Source organism: Sesamum indicum, linkage group LG10 (genome assembly GCF_000512975.1).
Source record: "Sesamum indicum cultivar Zhongzhi No. 13 linkage group LG10, S_indicum_v1.0, whole genome shotgun sequence".
Taxonomy (NCBI): domain Eukaryota; kingdom Viridiplantae; phylum Streptophyta; class Magnoliopsida; order Lamiales; family Pedaliaceae; genus Sesamum; species Sesamum indicum.
Genome location: NC_026154.1, coordinates 16,521,450 through 16,540,557, shown reverse-complemented (window position 1 = coordinate 16,540,557; position 19,108 = coordinate 16,521,450). Strand labels below are relative to the sequence as shown.

Below are 19,108 nucleotides of genomic sequence, written 5' to 3'. Positions count from 1 at the left end.
GCGCCCCACCTTGGACCATTTTTTCAGACCATCAAATACAATCTCAACACTATCATACAACATTTATTTTTATGTTTATTTTTTTACCTATTTTGGTCTTGTACTGCTGCAATAATCATCATTTACTATGCTGTTCACGTATCTGATAAATTAATGTTGGAATATATTATATTCTTTTTTTTTTAAGTTTGGTATAATTTATACATAAAATGGGTAAATGACCTTGTTGCGCCTCTTTTTGTTCTTTAAGTCCATTTGAAAAATGCCATAGCATAGATAAATTAGTTTAAAATTAAGATAAATTTTCACATTGTGCAATATACTCTGCGACACGCATATTTCGAAAAATTCTAAATAAATAATCGTGATCCTCACATAAAATTAAAACAAAAATAATGAATAATAAATTACATAGAATTTTATCAACAGCATAATTAAAACAAAATTACAAACAAAAGTAATTCACTATTACTAAATAATCACGCAAAAAATATTGCTAGAGTAAAAGACTCTAAAATAAAATTACCAACAAAAAAAATAAAGGAATAAAATTACCAACATAATTCTAAAGGTAAACGCAGGCGAAGAATTGGGGAGAAAAAAGATATTTCAAGTCCTTGTCCAATGACCACTATTCTCGTGATAACTCAACCCACCAAAGTTGGTGGGATGAATTATGGAGCTTCTATGGTGAACAATGACTCCAATCTCTCAAAGTAAACAACATACGATTTTATACTATTTAGTTTGTATAAACTAATCAAATAAAATAAACGTGGTAAAGTTTAAATATATTGTAATGAAGACAAAAATTATCAGCAGTATTACCATTTTTTTTCTGTAAAATAAAAAAATATTAATTAATTTTCTTTTGATGTTATTGTTAAAAAGAAAAATTATAGTTAATTATTATTATTATTATTTTATGTCAATAAAATATAAATTTATATTCTAAATGACAAGTGTTTACATGAAAAGAAGAGAAAGTGGGAGAGGCAAAATGGGCACATATTCTCCAATGCAAAGTGTTTGCAAATTCAAGGAAATGATGAGCGTAAGATGATTAAATTATGAGGAAACGGTTGACTTTTTTGTTAAGAGAGAAAGAAGAGAGGTAAGTGGTTAAGCAATAGACAGTTGATGATTACCCACAAACCAACCTGTCTAAACCTACCGGCTGAAGGTGGGCGTGGGCCCAATCAACATCCCCTCATTAATCAACACTAATAGACGTCTCCAAATCTATTCAACTCTTTTAACTATTTCACTTCACACTAATATTCCTACATATTAATGCCCAAACTAATGTTATAAGGGATGAACTAAGTAAGTTTTTGTTCACAAAATTTGCTGATATACAAAAAAAATGAACGAAATTTACCATCGTCTCGACTTATTACAAATCAAAATATATTTTTTCGAATAAAAAATATATGTATATATTTGTAGGACTTGAATTTATAATATTGTGATTGTGAGATTTTTCAACTTTACCAATCGAATAAAGTCTCGTTACACTAAATGTATACTATTAAAGTTGCTTAAATATTTAGTGAATTTCAGCAAGCACTTTTGAAACTAAAGTTATTCTCTAAAAAAAATACACATTTTAAAAAGTGTCGTCTTGTTTTTAAAATGTATTTAATATTAATAAAAAGAAAACCCAACCAGATTAACTTTTGCAATGTACTTCCAAACAAAGATAAATTACACTTTTGGTCTCTATACTTCGGATGAAAATTGATTTTACTTCATAATCTTTCACATTATTAAGATTGAGATCAATTTGATTCCCCCCTCACTTAACATATTTAAACTCAATTTAATTAATTGGATCAAAATTATTATAATTTATAAAGATTAAAAACCGATCCACCTTAAAAAATTTAGGGACCGATATTTTGACCCAAAATATAAAGACTGAAAGTGTGATTTACCCTTTTTCTAGACAAGTTCTTATTTATCGAGTGTTTCCAAAAACTTCTGATTTTAGAGAATTGAATTTTGTAGAAAAAAGTTAAAAGTTGTAGTAGAATTAAAAGTGGGCAGTGTTTGTAAAAAAAGTGAAAAAAAATAGATAAAAGCTAAATTGAATAATGCATGGAGAAAATCACTTCTAAAATAAAACTTAATCGATGGAAGACTGTTTTGTCCCTATGTGTTGAAAAGATACTATTTTTTTTGCTTATTATTTCACTTGTTGTTTGTCACTAATAATTATTTTTCACAAAAAATCATAAATTTTATTTCGATTAGTATTTCATATTTGTGTTTTTAAAAATAATAAAATATATATTTAAGTTAATAATGCTCCCACTAAGTAATATAATATTAATTCATGCACAATAATTAAACTTACATGACTATAAAAAAGTTACTTTATTAATTATCAAATAATTATATGTGAATGAAATAATATAATTAGATGATATAATGCATAAAATAGAAAAAACTTAAAATATTAAATATATGAAAGTGTAAATTTAATGATTGTTAAAATTTAAATTATTTAAAAACTTCGATATAAACTTTAAATGTACAATTTTAAAAATAAAATAAAAACAATAAAATTTAATTAAATTATTATAATAAGAGTAAAATAGTAAAAAATAAAATTATATTTATTTAAAAAAAGCCAAAAAAGCACCCCCAAAGTGCTTTTAGAAGCAGAAATAAGCATCCAAAACACTTCAAAAGTGTTTTTAGGGAATCAAAATTTGAAAAGCGTGTGTAAACACCCCCTTATTTCCATAGACATGCCCAAATGCTAGGCCCATAAGGTCGGTCCATGGTGTGTTGGGCCGAATGTGGAAGTTGGGGCGGCCCAATTGCACAAAAATGACAACAGCATGTACAATGAGAAAAATATTTGTGGGACATAGAAGATATGAGAGTGGTGGCTAGGAATGGACGAAGGGTTGTTTTCATTCCAAATAATGATTCCGATTAGCAAAGAGGTTTCTGCAGCAGTTTGATGAGACTCTAATAAAATATTTCAAACAAAATATAAAAATAATTTGTTTTCTCTACACGTGGCTGTTGGTTGTGGATCTACCCTATACTTCAATATTTTAACTCCAATAATTTTTTTTTTAAATATATTTGTAATAGAGATAAACTTAAGAAATTAATTGTTTTTTTTTTAATGTAATGCAACAAAAGCATATGCAATCTTTTAGCTTAACTGCTTAGTGTTGGTATACGTCCCATATTAATTATAAATAAGGAGTTCGAATGGAACGTAAGTTAAATATCTCATTTTTTGGTAAAATGTCGATAAGGGCAAAATTGTGAGCTTTGTACGAAATCATGCTTATAAAGCCAAATGTCTCATCCCTTGTTGAGATGCCGTTTTAAGATAGAATTATAAGTTTCGTAAAAAATAAAGACTTATAAGTTTAAATGTCTCATCCCGTATTAAGATGCTGTTTTAGGATAAAACTATGAGTTTCTTATGAATCTAGAACAAATAATACATTGCACCAAATGGAACATTGATTGCACTGCATGCCGCACTTCGGCTAAATCATATCAACTAATATTTGTATGTTTTTATAGTTTGGGAGATAGTAATTGGTACTTTCTTATAATTATTCTTTTTATTTTTTTACAGATAATTACATTCCTCTTTCATAAAATTCGGTGCAATTACAGTAGATCCTATGTGGTTTTAGAAATTACATATACCACTCATCACATTTACTTTTGTCTAACAACTAATCCCTTTCGTTAGTTAAAACATATCAAATTTGTTGATATTAAAAAAAAAATTGAATGAAAATTGACCATCGATTGACTTATTATATACCAAATAATTTTTTTTGTCTAAATGACATTTATAATGGTTAAGATATGCCTTTTCGCATTCATTAATGCATGAAGACGTATGAGGATAATTTGGTCATAAATATAGATCTTTTTTCTAATTTTTCTATTAATATTAGCAAATTTGGTGAATTTTAACTAACTGGATGAACTAATTTGTTAGATGAAAATAAATCTCAAGGATGCTAAATATAATTTTTCAACCTTCAGGGGTTTACGTATAATTAAATCAAACTTCAAGGAAGAAAAGTGTAATTATTCCTATAGTGTCACATTATTAGTAGGACATGTGTCTCTATACTACGTTATTCCCATATTCTTTCAATTTTAAATTATTCTATTTCACCTTGTTTTGTATTATAATATCTTACTATAAATTTAACAGGATCTATAAAATAATAAAAAAAACTCATTATTGGAGAATAATTAATTTCATATATTTTTTAAATTTCAAGAATATGAGGACACTTGTGTGAAAGTTATTAGTTGATGAGGGCAAAGTGGGGATGCACCCCAAATCAACTAATATATGGGGACGCGGCAGCTAAGCACAGTGAATACACCCGGTTTACTGTGCACTGGCGAGGTAGCTTAGAAAACCTCGCACGCAACTTGTTGACCCGTTTTCCTTGTACCTCCGAAATCCTGCACGCCTTCCTCGGAACCCCGGCCCAGCCACTGTTCTGTCCCCTGCCACACCTTATAAAAACCCGCCGCCGAAAACCTCGCCTTGTCTCAATAATACGTAACCTTCATTCAAACACACAGTCAGTGTATTCTAGTGTGTGTTTGAGTCGTATATACGTATAGTTGCCCGTATCTGTAAGTTTATGGCGAGGTGTTATACGCGTATTTATGTATGTATATGTATGTCTGTGGTGACTGTGAAGTGAAAGAGGTATCTGCGTGGGGTAACTGAAAATTGAAGAGATAAATAGTGGCAATGAGGACGCTGTGCGACGTTTGTGAGAGTGCGGCGGCGACTTTATTCTGCGCGGCGGATGAAGCGGCGCTTTGTCGTGCTTGTGATGATAAGGTATTTCTGGTTGTGTCTGGGTAGGTGAATGGATGTATAGATGTGTGGATCTAATTGGGATCTTCTTTTTTTAGTATGAGTTTTGAGTGTATTTTTGCATTGAAGATTGTGTAGAGTATGCGTTGGATTCTGATTAGTTGGCTGTCTCTGGTGATGTTTTCATAGCTTATGAACTTATGATAGATTCTTATCTAGCTGTTATTATAATTTTTATTAAGGAGTTGCGTGTAACTTATTTATGTCCCATAGTTAAGACAATCATGAATGGTTTATTTGTCCTGAACTCATAAACAGCCTTTTAATATGAATTTCTTTTACACCGATCATATTTTGTCGAACCAAATCAATTATAGAGCGTACTTAGTATGTAATTGGTTAGTCTTTTTGAGTTGTACACTAATAATACGATAAATAAACTGACTTACCATAAATTAATTAAGATCCGACCGAATTAGGTCTGAATTAGAATTTCCCACAAACACGTGGTAAGATGTTCAAAAGGAGAGAAGCTATTGTAAATTTCTAAGCGCTGCAGCTTATAAGTTTCCAAGATAAGATATTAGATTTCCATAAGGATGTCATAATTTAATTTTAAAATTTTAATAGATTCGTTATCTTATTTCATCCGAACATTCAAAACCACCTTATGAATTTCAAGAACAACTTAAAAATATCGTACCTTATAATATCTTTTAAATAAACTTAGCCAAACACCCTTTTGAACATCTGAATTCTTGGAGGCATATGACACTTTTTTCTTTGAGTTGATATAACTTTTGATTTCAATATTTGGTTTGCTTGTGCATTGCCTTTATTCTTGTCATGGCTTCGGCCCAGTCTTGAAGAGGAGCTTATAGCTTTTTTCTTTCTTCTAATGCTTTTTGGTGGTATACTGTGGTTTATTTACTTAGCGGCATGACGAGCCCCTCAGCATATTCAGATTAGCAGTGATTATAGCCACAATGAATAGGCTAACATGGCGTTGGCAGGTTCATACGTGTAACAAGCTTGCTAGTAGACACATACGAGTTGGGCTTGCCGAGCTAAGTGAAGTCCCGCGTTGCGACATATGCGAAAATGCACCTGGTATGCTTTTTCAAATCCTTCCTTTTTCTCATGTTAAAAAGTAACAATCTTGTCAAAAATCCTTCATCAACCTTTTTATGTAGCTTTCTTTTATTGCGAGATCGATGGAAGTTCTCTTTGTCTGCAATGCGACATGATCGTCCACGTAGGTGGCAAAAGAACCCACAGAAGATATCTCCTGCTCAGGCAGAGAGTTGAGGTTTGTAGTTGATGTTGAAGACGCTTGCTCTCATTCTTGCAAGAATTAAATATCGGACACATGGTTTACTTCTTCTGTGGTGAACTTGTGTAGTTTCCAGGGAATGATAAGCCTGGAAGCCGAGAGGAGCTGGGATCACAAAAGGGCCGTCTCCGAGAAAAAGAGAATCTGCAAAATCATCGGTTTTCTCCAAACTCGTTTATAGGTAACAGTTCTGAAAGTGATGAGAAAATGGAGGATTTTTTGATCGACCTCAATGCCAGACCTCCAGGGCTGTACGACCGAGCTGCTAATAACCAGGTCTTTAATTTTTTATGGCAATGTTTTAAGTATCATGGTTTTTAACTCTAAACTATGGTTAAATTTAATTTGGAAACTAAATTTTCTTCTTATCAAGGAACAAGTGGATACTTTGGTTGATATTAATCATGCATCTCAAACTATGGTTCCGAACAGGTACTTCAGAGAGGAGCCTGAGAAGTAAAAGAGGCGAGTTCTTACGAGTAGTCAAGCATAAGCTCTGTGAGTTTGCAGTATATATTAACTTAGAAGGAGGAATTTAATTCTTTTCTCTGTTTTCTTGCAGCCAACAACCCTGCTTTGAGGTGGTCGGCAATAAAGAGGCGAGGGATATGAGACAGAACCTAAAAAACAACCAGAGCCACAACCCTTTTTCTTTTTGGAGTTCACGGTAGCAATACTGATGAACTATGTGCACTCCATTTTTGCAACTCTTACTGTTGTCCAGTCGCAAGCATTGAGAGTTGTTCTTGGAGAGAAGGGACTCTTTTTTAATTTCAAAAAATTGCTAGACGTCGTTCAAGTGTTCACAATAGTGATCCTTGATCTTGCCTTGTTACCATGTCTAGAATGAGGCAGTAACTTAATATCAATTATTCACTTCCTTGTCACTTGCAATGAAGATTGATTCTACTGTACTTTGTCCTTTGAAAAATAAAAACTGTATTTCCTATCATCTTATAAAACAAAGTACCAGAATGTAAATATTTAATAATGTCCTCAGTTGCAACTAGTCTTGACCTATGTTGTATCCTAAGTAGCCAATAAGAACTTTTGGCTCTCTTACGCTGCTGATTATTAGACAGTTGTCAACACAGAGAAAATGTACTCAAACCACCAAGTATGGAAAAATTTATATACCATGCTGTTCTGATACAAACACACTAACTATTTCTCATCAGCATTAGGCTTATTAAGAGGTTAAGAAAAGCACATGTAATCAACGAAAACAGTCTCAATTGCTATAAGCGTACAAAAGCTTATCACACTTCTGCTCCATCTATAAACTGTTTTTCCTTTGGTAGTACAATGTAATAAGCCTAGTAGCTGTAGCCCTTGACGAACATTCCCTTCTTGGCTTCCTCGGATTCTCCCTCAGCTGTGTATTTTCCAAGCTGAGCCAGAGAGTTGGCCTTGGCTCGGACAAGCAAAGTCTCCTGGGCAGCCTTCACATTCTCTGGAAGCCCGCCCCATGTCTTCAGGCATGTGTTCTGGAGAGCCCTGGCGTACGAGAATGAAACGTGCCATGGGTTGGGAGCTTGGTTCATGGCGTTCAAGTTCAAGGTAGCTTCAACCTCGGATTGCCCACCAGACAAGAACTGCAGAAAACATCAAGGCAGTGTTGGTATACCTGTTAGTTTACCTAGAAAAAACTCTAAAAATTTCACAATATGTTACAAAGCATGTCTCATGGATCATTCTATGTCCTGGGGAGTCTGAGCGAGTCTAAGTTCCTGTGGGTCTGTTACATAAATGATTGTGATTGTACTAAAACTTCAAGTAGACTGACCTCCTAAGAACGACCCATCTCAAAAGCAACCAGGCCTATTTCACTGGAAAATGAATCATGTTATTCTATCCACAATTGATTTAAGACTAAAACCTCACTTCAGCCGCTGGCTCATCAATTTCGCAAATCAAGATTGATTTTAAAACTTGACTTTAATGACTCCATAAGCTTGAAAATAGCAATCAAGTTCAAGAAATACCAACTTGACTTGAAAATCCCAATCTATCTCAACATGTTAACACTTAAAACAAACTCAAACATTATTTAAATGCAGTAAAAGTGCTCAAACCAAGCATGGACTCTGGTTGTTCTATTGATTCGATTCAACAGCACCCCTTCCAAAATCATGATATATATACAGTATAAACGAAAAGTAGAGAGATTGGATACTTGCCATGATTCCAGGGACAGCTGGGGGAATTCTCCTTTGGAGGAGCTTGAGGGTGTAGTCAGCAACCTGCTCAGGTGTGGCCTTGTCCTTGCTTTCGGCACCAGGAGTCACCATGCTGGGCTTGAGGAGAATACCTTCGAACATCACATTGTTCTCAGCCAAGTAGAAGAACACTTCAGCCCAAACTTTTTGAGCAACCTCAAAAGTCCTGTCAATGCCATGATCACCATCTAACAGGATCTCTGGCTCCACAATCGGGACCAATCCATTGTCCTAAACACCACCAAAACAATGAGAAGTAATTAGACTAGTTAATCCAAGATCCTTGGACTCTGTTTAGATCACGGATTTTGGTAAGGAAAGGAAAAACGAAATTTCTCCACTTATGCTGTATTTGCTCTCGAATTTACTTTTCCCTTCTCCATCACCTTTACACCAAATAGAGTGTTAATGTACAGAACTCATATTTATCATTTCTCTCATTTTCCATAGCTGATTTTATACTAAATTCATTTGATTTTCGTCCAAGTTATTGACTTATCTATACACTAGTATGAGAAATCTTCATTAAAGCTGAATGATCGATATTATACCTGAGAAATGGCAGCATAGCGAGCCAGGCCCCAGGCAGCCTCCTTCACGGCCAATGCAGAAGGACCATTGGGAATGCTGACAACGGTACGCCTGAATCACGGAAAAGATGAGAACTTACATATTTCTTAAAACTTGAATCATTACACCAACTATTCATCAGCTCTTGCTTATTACAGTAGAGAAATTTTCTTACCATTTGGCAAAACGGGCACCCTGTTGGTAGTAAGCAGCAGAGCGGGAAGCAAGGCCGTCAAGACCTTGACACCAGGACTCATCATTTGAACCAGCTAAGGGAACCAAACCCTGCATCAGCCCAATCCGTCTTTTATACACAATCAACCATAAACTATATAATTCAGTCTGAATCTTCTTTTACAAAATAATATTGCATCTCTAATTCTATTTAACACACACATATCACATAGCATAAAATTCAAGCGATATATATATATTTTTCGTAACCTTGTCGACTTTGATGCCAGGGACAATCTTCTGCTCGACAAGGACATCCACCATCTTCTTGCCATCGGTGGTGGATTGGTAGAGAGTCTCCTCAAAGAGGATGGCGCCAGAGATGTACTGACCAAGGCCGGGGGCGGTCACAAGGAGGGTGCGGTAGGCTTGGCGGTTAGCCTCTGTGTTTTCCAGCCCAATGGACGCCAGACGCTTCCCGCAGGTCGCATTTGATTCATCCATCGCAAGGATTCCCCGCCCTGGTGATGCAATGGTTTTCTAGACCAACATAACAATACCACATTGTTACACTATAATCCTGTCTAGACATACCATTAAAACAAAAAAAAAAGGAGTTGGTTTTATAAAATTTTATTGTATATCCTATGCTCATATTTTACATTATAGTATTCTAAAGGATCAAATGATCAGGAAACTTTGTAATGCAAAACATGGTTTTGAACAGTTCTTGACTTCTTGTCTTCATCAAGGCATCATCAGCAGTTTATGCTACGGTTAGATTTCTACATGCAGACCTATAGTTTTACTTGATTCAAAACAAATATTGTACACCAATTCTAAGTATGTACTAATACAAAATACGTGCAGAATTCAGTAATTAACTCCATTCATAAAATCTGCAATATTTATTATTTACCGCGGTCTTGACGAGCTCATCAGCGTAGGAGGCACGGACAGTGAGAGAAGATGGGGCAGCATTGGGGTGGCTGCGGACGGCAGCGGCGGAGGGCTGCCGGAGAAGGGTTTGGCCCTTAACAAACTCAGACTTGTCAAGAACAGGAGATGACTTGAGGAGTGATGCTGAGGCCATTGTGCTTTTCCAGTTAAGTTTTGAGTGTCTTAGCACAAAATCTTATCCCCCTCTTACTCTCTTTGCCACACACTTTCACTCACGCACCCCAATTTATAATATGCATGTACAGTATGTGCACATAGTGTTAAAAGATGTGCAGCTTGAGGCTGTCATGAGTGGACCAATGAGGACTTGCTACGTGGACGAGATGATTTGTCTGACTTGGAGGGTGCAGAAGTGGTTGAAATAGATGGGATTATTCCCACCTCGTAAAAAGGAATTTGGAGAAATAAATTCGGGAAAACCCTTTGATATTTTTTAACACACTGTTTGGACTTTGGGGAGAGAGATTCTTCCTACTGGAAAGGGAAACCGGAAACGTGAGGTTGTGATCTTTCCTGATGCGGTTGTGACTCTGATTGAGTGTTAATGGTCATTATTTAGTCTCAGGATACGGTGAGCAGTGTATCAACCGTAGGCTGTGCCACGTCAGATGTGATTACATCACCAAGATCATACTAGCTTCGTGATCACCTTTTGGGTCGATTTATGGCCCAAATTTGATTATGATTCCAAGACGCATATACATATATATACATAGTTTTGGGCTTGTGATTGGGACTCGCGTATGAAAAGATTCATCCCCAGCCATTGGATTAGACAAGCACGCTAATTCCATTTGGACTTGATTGTGATCAAATTGGTGTTGGTAAATACGGCCCAATACACCGGACATCCCAAGAACAAGAAGACAAGCATAAACAGCTGCTTATTAGTGCAACATAGAAGATCAAGCCACCAACAAATTGTTGCTTTATACATCATTCCAACACAAATCTTGTAATTTAGGACATAAGTTTTCCTCAAAAGATTCTATTTAAAGAAAAAAATAATTATCTGCTGAGACTAGTATCACTGGAAAAGAAATATACAGCATGCTCAAAGATGATAAAATGATGGAAAGATTCTGCAAATATGAAAACATAAAACTAACAGACACAAAGCCCAGGCATTTAAGCTACTCTTGAGCTATGAGATATTAGGACTCGACAAATAGTCAGCGAGAAGTCGGACTCGACAAATAGTCAGCGAGAAGTCGGACTCGACAAATAGTCAGCGAGAAGTCGGACTCAATGAGAGGTCTGCTATCCCGGAAATCAGATCATCAAGTGACTCATCATCATTCAAGCCTTTCCATGCTTTAGACTGATCAGAAACTGAAGTCGTTGGCTCAGACGAACTCTGTTCAAGAGCCTTATGCAACCGTTTAGTAAGGTCGTCGTCATCCTCAGAAGGAATGTTTAAATCCCATACCTTGAATATGTCTTCAGTAGATAGATCCAATTGGAGTTCTTGAACAAACAGATCCTCCTTGGTATCAGAAGTTCCCAGGTTTCTAAAACTTTCATTGTATGAAGGAAGGAAAACATCTTCCATCTTATGTCTGGACCAGAAATCATCAGTTTCCTCATGAATTGACTGATCACCGTTGCTTGGTTCTGCTTCCTCGTTACTGGCTGTAGTGCTGATGTCTGGTTTACTTGAATTATTTATATCGTCTGTTAACTCGATAGAAGAAGAAGTCTCCATTTTTGGCTGTTCAGAAAACTCATCTTCGTCATGGGCTGATGAGTCGTGTTGAACACTGAGAGTTTCCAATAATGCCTCTTTCATAGAATCCCAGTCATTGTCTAATACTTCAGGATCTTTGGTCAGACAAGAATCTGCCCAGGCAACATCTTCGGCTGAAAGCATTTCCCCATCCTGCTCAGACTTGATAGAACTGATACCCAATGAAGAAACAAAGCCTTCTGTCACATCATCATCAACAGCCATGGCTACAACACCAAGATGGAAAATAAGTTTTAGTCCCTGTTGAGTGTTAGATTTCGGAAAATCTTGTCAGAGACCACAAAATATTCGTCACAGATGTACATGAGATCAAGCATTTGATTTAAAACTTAAAGCCTGGAAAGACAAGTTTCCTATTCTGATAAATTAGATGCCAATAAAAGGACCGGTTAAGAATCTTAAGTTCAACTCTCGCAAAGGTACAATTAATGTTCCCCAATACATAGATTCTAGATTATTTCTGAGCAGACAAGGGCATGTGAAATCTTAGAGGTCTTTGTATACATAAAATCAACTCCATTGAGTAACTCACAAGCCCGAAGTTACTGTCCTCAATACCATACACTGAGCAAACCCTGAAGTATGAGACAAGCACAGTTCCCTTTCCATAAATTGTCCACATGAGTTTTCATTGTATATCAATTTGCTCAACACTCAAGAAATTTCATCAAGGCAGGGTATGAATTGAATGAATGAGGATCACTTAGGTGCCAATGTGATATAAGGACAAGTGCCAGCCCAGTTCCCTTTTACAACACATTAATGCATCTTCCCGTAATCCTTTCACTATTACCTCAACATCGGTTTCTTTTTAGACCAAAGCTGAAACGCATTTAGCATGCACTTTAGATAGTTCCCATAGATTCACCCAACGCTTTCACCGCAAGCTTTTGAAACATGAATCAAATAAGCATAACTGCTTGCTTTTCTGGAAGCAGACATATAGAGATAGGTGATCGCCTCCCCTCACAAATTCAAACACATGATACAATCTTTTTAGGACTTCTTCAATGCATAAGAAATTTACACTTTTCAGGCACTAATTAAGCACCTGGCGAGCATAACAGCAGGGTGAGATCACCAAATTAAGCATTTTTATATGTATTGAAAACAATAAGGGTTAGCGTTCCCGTATGAAATCCCTTGGTAAAGACTCAACATCGCAGCCTGTTATTCACCAATAACTGAAAAATCTCTTGATCTACAAATAAAATATTCATAATAAAAACATAGGTATAGTCGACAGGGTACTACAGTGATTGCAAAACTAGTGTAGATTTTTCACCTGTCAATACAAAGGTATGTGCATATAGGGCTTTCTTCAGCCAGCATTACGTGATAGATCAATCAAAATATCAACGCAGTTACAAAGATCAAATAGACTTCATTCGCAGTGAAATAAAATAACATACCTTCTGGTTCTTTAGCCTACCAACAAGCAACCAGTGAGATCGCATAAGAGAACTAGAAGGATCGCTCTGAGAAAATTTAAGATAGAAAAGATGTACCTTAAATTGAAAACTAGGGCTTGTGGGAAGAAATTAAAATTATAGGTATAAGTGTTCAAAAGTAAGGTTGCAACACGACGACGTACTAAGTAAAGAAGAGGAGACAGAAAAATAGAATTCCGTTGCCGGGACTCGAACCCGGGTCTCTCGGGTGAGAGCCGAGTATCCTAACCATCTAGACTACAACGGAATTGATGACATCTATTGCATGGAAATAGAATCTTATATTTTGTGAATATACGATCTTCAAAAGAATGTTTTGATGATTATTTATACTTTTCTTTTTTAAAGAAAGAGCAGAATAAATATTTGCACCTAACGCAAGAAAAGTCAGTGAAAATTTAACTTTTTAGATAATAATAATTGTAATCTTCTTAATTTTGAGATATGAGGTAATTGATGTCTATTCACATTGAAAAAAATAACATGTAAAGAGGCAAAGTAGCAAGGATGGGCAATGGTGCTTTCACCTTCGGCCTCAATGCGACTAAGAATTTTACCCACTAGAAAAACCAACTCCATGAGCTGATTTAAACTAGAAGCATATCTGCCCTGTTTTCACTGGATAAACGGAAAAGAATTCAAGCTGCTTATATCACAAACAACAAACATCAAGTTCTAATAACTAATGAAAACCATCGCAAACATGTCTTCTCATTACATTCATGCCATCTGAACTAGTACCAGTGCCTGAGAACAAAAATGTAGAGTATGACTAAGTTCAATCACAAAGTATTAAGAAGTGCAACAACATCAACCTCACTTCAGAGGGCACCGAGAAAAGGTATTAAGGTTATTTGTCAACCCGTAAGGCACAATTCATACTCTAGTATCTTCTTGCAAAGCGGTCCATGACCCTCCCAGAAGGGCATTGAAACGCAAGGTGGCCCCTTCCTCCACAGTTGTGGCAAACGGTCATTGAAATACAGTCCCTACTTATATGCCCTATCTGCTGACAGTTTCTACATACAATATCCTGGAAACCACCTCCACGAACTCCACTATTTCTGTCTTCAAGCACATTGGCCTTTGGGCAGTCTCTAGACACATGCCCAGATATATTGCACAAGTTGCACACAGGCTCATTTTGACAATCACGTGCCAGATGACCTGTTTTTCTACAGTTCTTGCAGGCCCTCTCGTTGGTACATTCAGCTGCAATGTGGCCTTGCTTGAAGCAGTTGTTGCACAGCCTCAGATCACCAGAAAGCACTGGAGGAGCTGTGCAGTCTCTGGCACGGTGTCCTGCCTTCCCACAGGTGTGGCAGATGCCCTCATTTGGACAATTTCCGGCCATGTGGCCAGGTTCTCGACAGTTCCAACAAAGAGATTTGGTGGAGCATTCTGATGCAATATGCCTGATTCACATTTTCAAAGGAAAAAAGCAAACATGAAAAATACAAGCGGACAATGGGAAGTCTCTCAGAGGCCAGGTTAATAAAGATGAATGCAACTGATGAATGCGTAATATAAAGTTGCAGCTAATGAGAAGTACTCCTAATAGCTAAAAAATGATGGAGCAATTCAAACAAAATCTAATGAAGAAGTAGATACATGGCTCAAGAACGCATGCATTCATCTAATCAAATAAAAATATGGATTGCTCCCCATTGCTTGTCACAGATCATGCGTATAGAATCTTGAGATAAAAGTCATGTCACATGGCAATAGTCATGCACAACTTGCCGGTCCCTTATTTTTACAGCATTCCTAGTCCTAACAGTGTTGTTAATCAATAATCCACCACATATTATAGTGTCAAAACTTAAGCAGGAAACAAATAATTTCAGTAAGAGGCAAAAGCCCTCCCAACATGCTGTGTAGACTGCAGGTAATATTACTGTAATGTATTAGAGTAATTTCAATAAAATAACTAATATTTGACAAATTCAGGGAAAAACACAGATTACATGGATATTGATGTCATATTTAGTAAGAAAAATCACAAACCACATCATGGTGATTGGAGACTGGTTAATGTAACTCAAATTACTTAACCTTACTCAGGTTTCCAGGAAACATATGGCTTATTCAGGGTGAGAACATGATTGAAATTATCAACTTAAATCTATATTTCAGATACTTACCCAGGAAGGCCACAATTGTGGCAAATGGCAACATTTGGGCATTCTCTTGCAAAATGACCTGGCCTTTTACAGTTCTTGCACAAACTGTTTTGACTGCAGAAGAACAGACCAGAACGTTTATGATCTCAGTAAGAAGTCTTCCTGGTAAAGTAAAATTTTAGAAAACAAAACCCACAATGGTACGAGACAGAGAAAGACAACAAAGCAGTAATTAGATTTATATTTCAAGCAGGTTTGCAAAATTTCTGTTCATTTCTTTCCGTTTTCCCGGTTACTTTGGGACGGAACTGAGATACAAGAGAAACCAGCAGAAGGTGACGAACAGTCACACAACCTCTAGGAGCAGAACTACACGGATTCATCATGATCCAAACATGCATGCAGAAGCAGCCAAGAGTTACATCTGATTAGGTTTCAATTTTAAATGATCCCATACATCAGTTGCCTCCTCCTTCCCCATCCAAATATGTAATAGTGAACAAAAGACACAAGCATGTTAAAAAGAACCTGAAGCCCCGTCTCGAATCCCGACTATATGGTGCATCACGATAGGAATAGCGCTGAGCATGCATCTTACGATCCATTGGGCTCCTGCTCCTGCTCCTGCTACTGCTCCTGCTCCTGCCCCTGCCCCTGCCCCTGCTCCTGCTTCTGCTCCGGCTCCTGTTGTCTAAGCTCATTTTCAAAACTATCCCAATCAACAAACCACCACTTAAGTACAAAATATCAACACCACAGCTGCTGCCTCCTCCCTGTCCACCACAACCACACACCCAATACCAAGTCAATGAATCCCATGAAATCTTACTTTATCCTTGATTGAACACTACTGCCACACTAGTATTACTTTTTTCAACAAACGATGCCACCATACATCAACTTCAGAATTGGAAGTCAGCACCCATTGAATTCTCTGATGTAAAAGTGTACTGTGTAGTAACATCCTTGGTATTGCAAATATCTCATATCGTATTAACACGGATCTAACAACTAATAAGATAAATGCTTAAACACATCAGCCACCCATTTCTGTTTACTTTTATTTTATTCCCTGTTACTCTTCCGCTTTTTTCCTTTTGTTGTGGGGGGATGAAGGAGAAGAATAAAAGAGGAGGGGGGAAAAGGAAACAATTGCTCTCAGGAGATTGGCATGAGGAATAGAGGAACCAAATCATTAAGAAATCTGTTGCATAATGAGAGTACCCCTTCCCCTTGCCTTCATTCTTCCAACATACAAAAGTCATCATGCTTCCTTTTTCCTACCAATTTCCATCCATTCTACCCAAACCACATACTGCTTTCAGCTCCACACCACCATGACCTCCACCTCACCCCCACCCCTGGCACCCTTCCAGAAAAGAATAAGGTACATCAGAGTGTCATATGGTTATTCGCTCAAATGGAGATCAGGCTGTTAAAGCTGTAGCCTGTATGGGGTTGATTGAATGGTTCAATAGCAGCACTCTTCAACAGTTACACAATCTTCACATAGATAATAACAACATAAACAGTTTTCCAATGTTCACTTGGTCAATGACATATTACCAAAAAACTCTAACAAAGAGAACCATATAAATGTCATAACACAGTAAAAGGACAAGTGACTGCAAGAAAATAAATCGAATCAGAAGTGATGGGTGTTAGCATGGAATGTAGAATAAGAAAAGTAGTGTGTATTTGAGGAGGAGAACCCCAATTTTAATACGAAATACCGAAAATGCCATTAATGAAGGGTATTTTCAGCATTACAAAAATGGATCCGCGCATTAGACTTCACGGGTCGGATAGTCCACAATTATGACCCGAATGCTTACAGAAGACCCCGATACATGGATAGCCATCCGATCGAGGGCGCCCATATCCCAGATGCCTACACGTGGCCCAAACAATAGTAGCCACCTGGGCCCTATAAATACCCTGCCGCGCTCTTTTAGAGGGAACTGTGTTATTCTTATTTTCGTCCTTTGTTCGCCTAATCGCACATTTTCACCTCGAACACTACTAACTTGAGCGTCGTGAACTATAAATACTCTGACGCATCATTTTCTGAGGTAACTGTTTTCTATTTACTTTTGACCTACTATCTCATATCAGACATTTTTCCCTCGATCCACTCTAACTTGAGCGTCGGAGGGTCATTGTCGGGGACGCACCCGACGAGCTTCACGTTCTTATTTTGCTCTCAGGAGCACATCACTCGATCTTGGTAGACTAAGCATCCAGCTGAGAGGTCAACCGTCGAGGTCGCAAAGCTCGAGCAAGATCAGTATTCATAACTCATTAACTCGCATTACAATGTTGTTTATTAACAGAAGTTCATGCTCTCTAGTCCCTTAACAGGTTAGACTATCTCTCAAACTCATCACCATGTCGCAGCTCGTCCAAAATACATGTGAACAGTACAAACTATACAATTCAAGAAAATCCTAGGTCATGAAACCCAAAAATCAACAATCAAACTGGGAAATATTACTAATCACCAAATCAAACCCTAACAAGAAATCCCAAAAATTCATCATAAATCTAACCCCAACAATGCTTCGTGGTAAATTAACCATCACAAGACAAGGCACAAAAAATAACATAAACCACGACATCTAAATCATGCCTAATCGCTAAATCTAAAGCAAGATGTAGACAATAGTCATGTTTAAATGTCTTGAAGATTTACGATACAGACAGAGAGAAAGAGAAAGAGAGAGAGAGAACCTGCTCTGGCTCAAGGCACAGTGAAGCTAAACCGGAGCTGCGGGATGGAGATGCGCAGAGGCGAGGGTAAAGATGATATTCAAGGATATTGTGTAAGAATATTGATTCTTCTAACCTGCCCTTTTTTCCTCTTCATGAGCCCTCTATTTATCTTACTAAGGACATTATCTCATGCTTTTAGAATAAAATGTCTTGCTAACGATATTCGTACCTTACTTTCAAATAAGACCTTTCATCCAAACTTGTCACTAATTTTCTCTTTTGAGCTCATATCATATTTATAAGAGTAAAATTCATATTATATTAATTTTATATTTTTTATTAGTGCGTCACCCTTTTAGTTTTATTAATTATATATTTATAAATATATTTTTTAAATTTATTTTTACGAGCAAGTAAAACTAAAACAAAATGAGCTCCAAGTATTTTAGAATTTTGAAGATAAAAAGAGCTTGATAAAAGAGTGAAACTATAATTAAAAAAAAAAAACTAAAGGAATTTCTTCCTTCCTTATTAATAGTAGTTGGATCTAATTGAATCTAAGACTCAAATTTAATTAATAAGATCAATGATCTCAAATTTTACTAAATTTAATCAATGGTCTAAATTAAAAATATATATTTATATAATATATATTACATAAAATTTAATAAAAAATTTGTGTATGATATATCTTTATTAATTAAAATATTATTTCGTAAAGGCTTCCTCCCAATGAATTTCTTTTAGATTCTTGTCTCCTTATAAAGTTCAATCAAATATCAAGCAAGTCGTATTTTTATTAGTTTTGTATCGTATTTTGGCTCTACTTCCTTTATAGGCCATACCTTATTCTCTTTTTGACAAGCTCCTCTAATTTGATGTCTTATCTATCCTTTGTCCCCTCCTCACTTTATTTCTAAGATTTTAACAAATTTGTTTAAATGTAACTTAGCCAAACACCCACTAATCAAGACGCCCCAAC

The 19,108-nt window shown here is 36.3% G+C and overlaps 4 protein-coding genes and 1 non-coding gene across 8 annotated transcripts; 1 reads left to right on the top strand and 4 right to left on the bottom strand.

Annotated features, from left to right (window-relative positions):
- On the top strand, positions 4,326-7,084 carry LOC105172927 (B-box zinc finger protein 19). Of its 3 annotated transcripts, none has more exons than XM_020697269.1 (6): positions 4,326-4,861; positions 5,773-5,947; positions 6,031-6,146; positions 6,240-6,446; positions 6,603-6,635; positions 6,733-7,084. In XM_020697269.1, the coding sequence occupies exons 1-5, from the start codon at positions 4,769-4,771 to the stop codon at positions 6,621-6,623; spliced, it is 612 nt and encodes a 203-aa protein (XP_020552928.1). In that variant the 5' UTR covers positions 4,326-4,768; the 3' UTR covers positions 6,624-6,635; positions 6,733-7,084. The 3 variants fall into 3 exon arrangements, with proteins under 3 accessions (XP_020552928.1, XP_020552927.1, XP_011092847.1); XM_020697268.1 differs by having other exon boundaries at positions 4,329-4,861; positions 6,544-6,635; XM_011094545.2 differs by having other exon boundaries at positions 4,338-4,861; positions 5,851-5,947; positions 6,544-6,635.
- Positions 7,289-10,315, bottom strand: LOC105172926 (fructose-bisphosphate aldolase 1, chloroplastic). The gene is made up of 6 exons (XM_011094544.2): positions 10,053-10,315; positions 9,404-9,673; positions 9,135-9,244; positions 8,941-9,031; positions 8,351-8,620; positions 7,289-7,765 (listed from the first exon to the last, which is right to left on the bottom strand). Exons 1-6 carry the CDS (start codon positions 10,224-10,226, stop codon positions 7,487-7,489), a joined length of 1,194 nt encoding a protein of 397 aa, XP_011092846.1. The 5' UTR covers positions 10,227-10,315; the 3' UTR covers positions 7,289-7,486.
- Positions 10,999-13,394, bottom strand: LOC105172925. Of its 2 annotated transcripts, none has more exons than XM_020697231.1 (2): positions 13,253-13,394; positions 10,999-12,080 (listed from the first exon to the last, which is right to left on the bottom strand). In XM_020697231.1, the coding sequence occupies exons 1-2, from the start codon at positions 13,295-13,297 to the stop codon at positions 11,322-11,324; spliced, it is 804 nt and encodes a 267-aa protein (XP_020552890.1). In that variant the 5' UTR covers positions 13,298-13,394; the 3' UTR covers positions 10,999-11,321. The 2 variants fall into 2 exon arrangements, with proteins under 2 accessions (XP_020552890.1, XP_011092845.1); XM_011094543.2 differs by having other exon boundaries at positions 10,999-12,046.
- TRNAE-CUC lies at positions 13,466-13,538 on the bottom strand. Its single transcript has one exon. It is a non-coding gene; the product is annotated as a tRNA-Glu (tRNA).
- LOC105172924 (zinc finger protein GIS2-like) lies at positions 13,942-18,310 on the bottom strand. Its single transcript, XM_011094542.2, has 4 exons — positions 18,145-18,310; positions 15,943-16,187; positions 15,436-15,528; positions 13,942-14,706 (listed from the first exon to the last, which is right to left on the bottom strand). Exons 2-4 carry the CDS (start codon positions 16,113-16,115, stop codon positions 14,175-14,177), a joined length of 798 nt encoding a protein of 265 aa, XP_011092844.1. The 5' UTR covers positions 16,116-16,187; positions 18,145-18,310; the 3' UTR covers positions 13,942-14,174.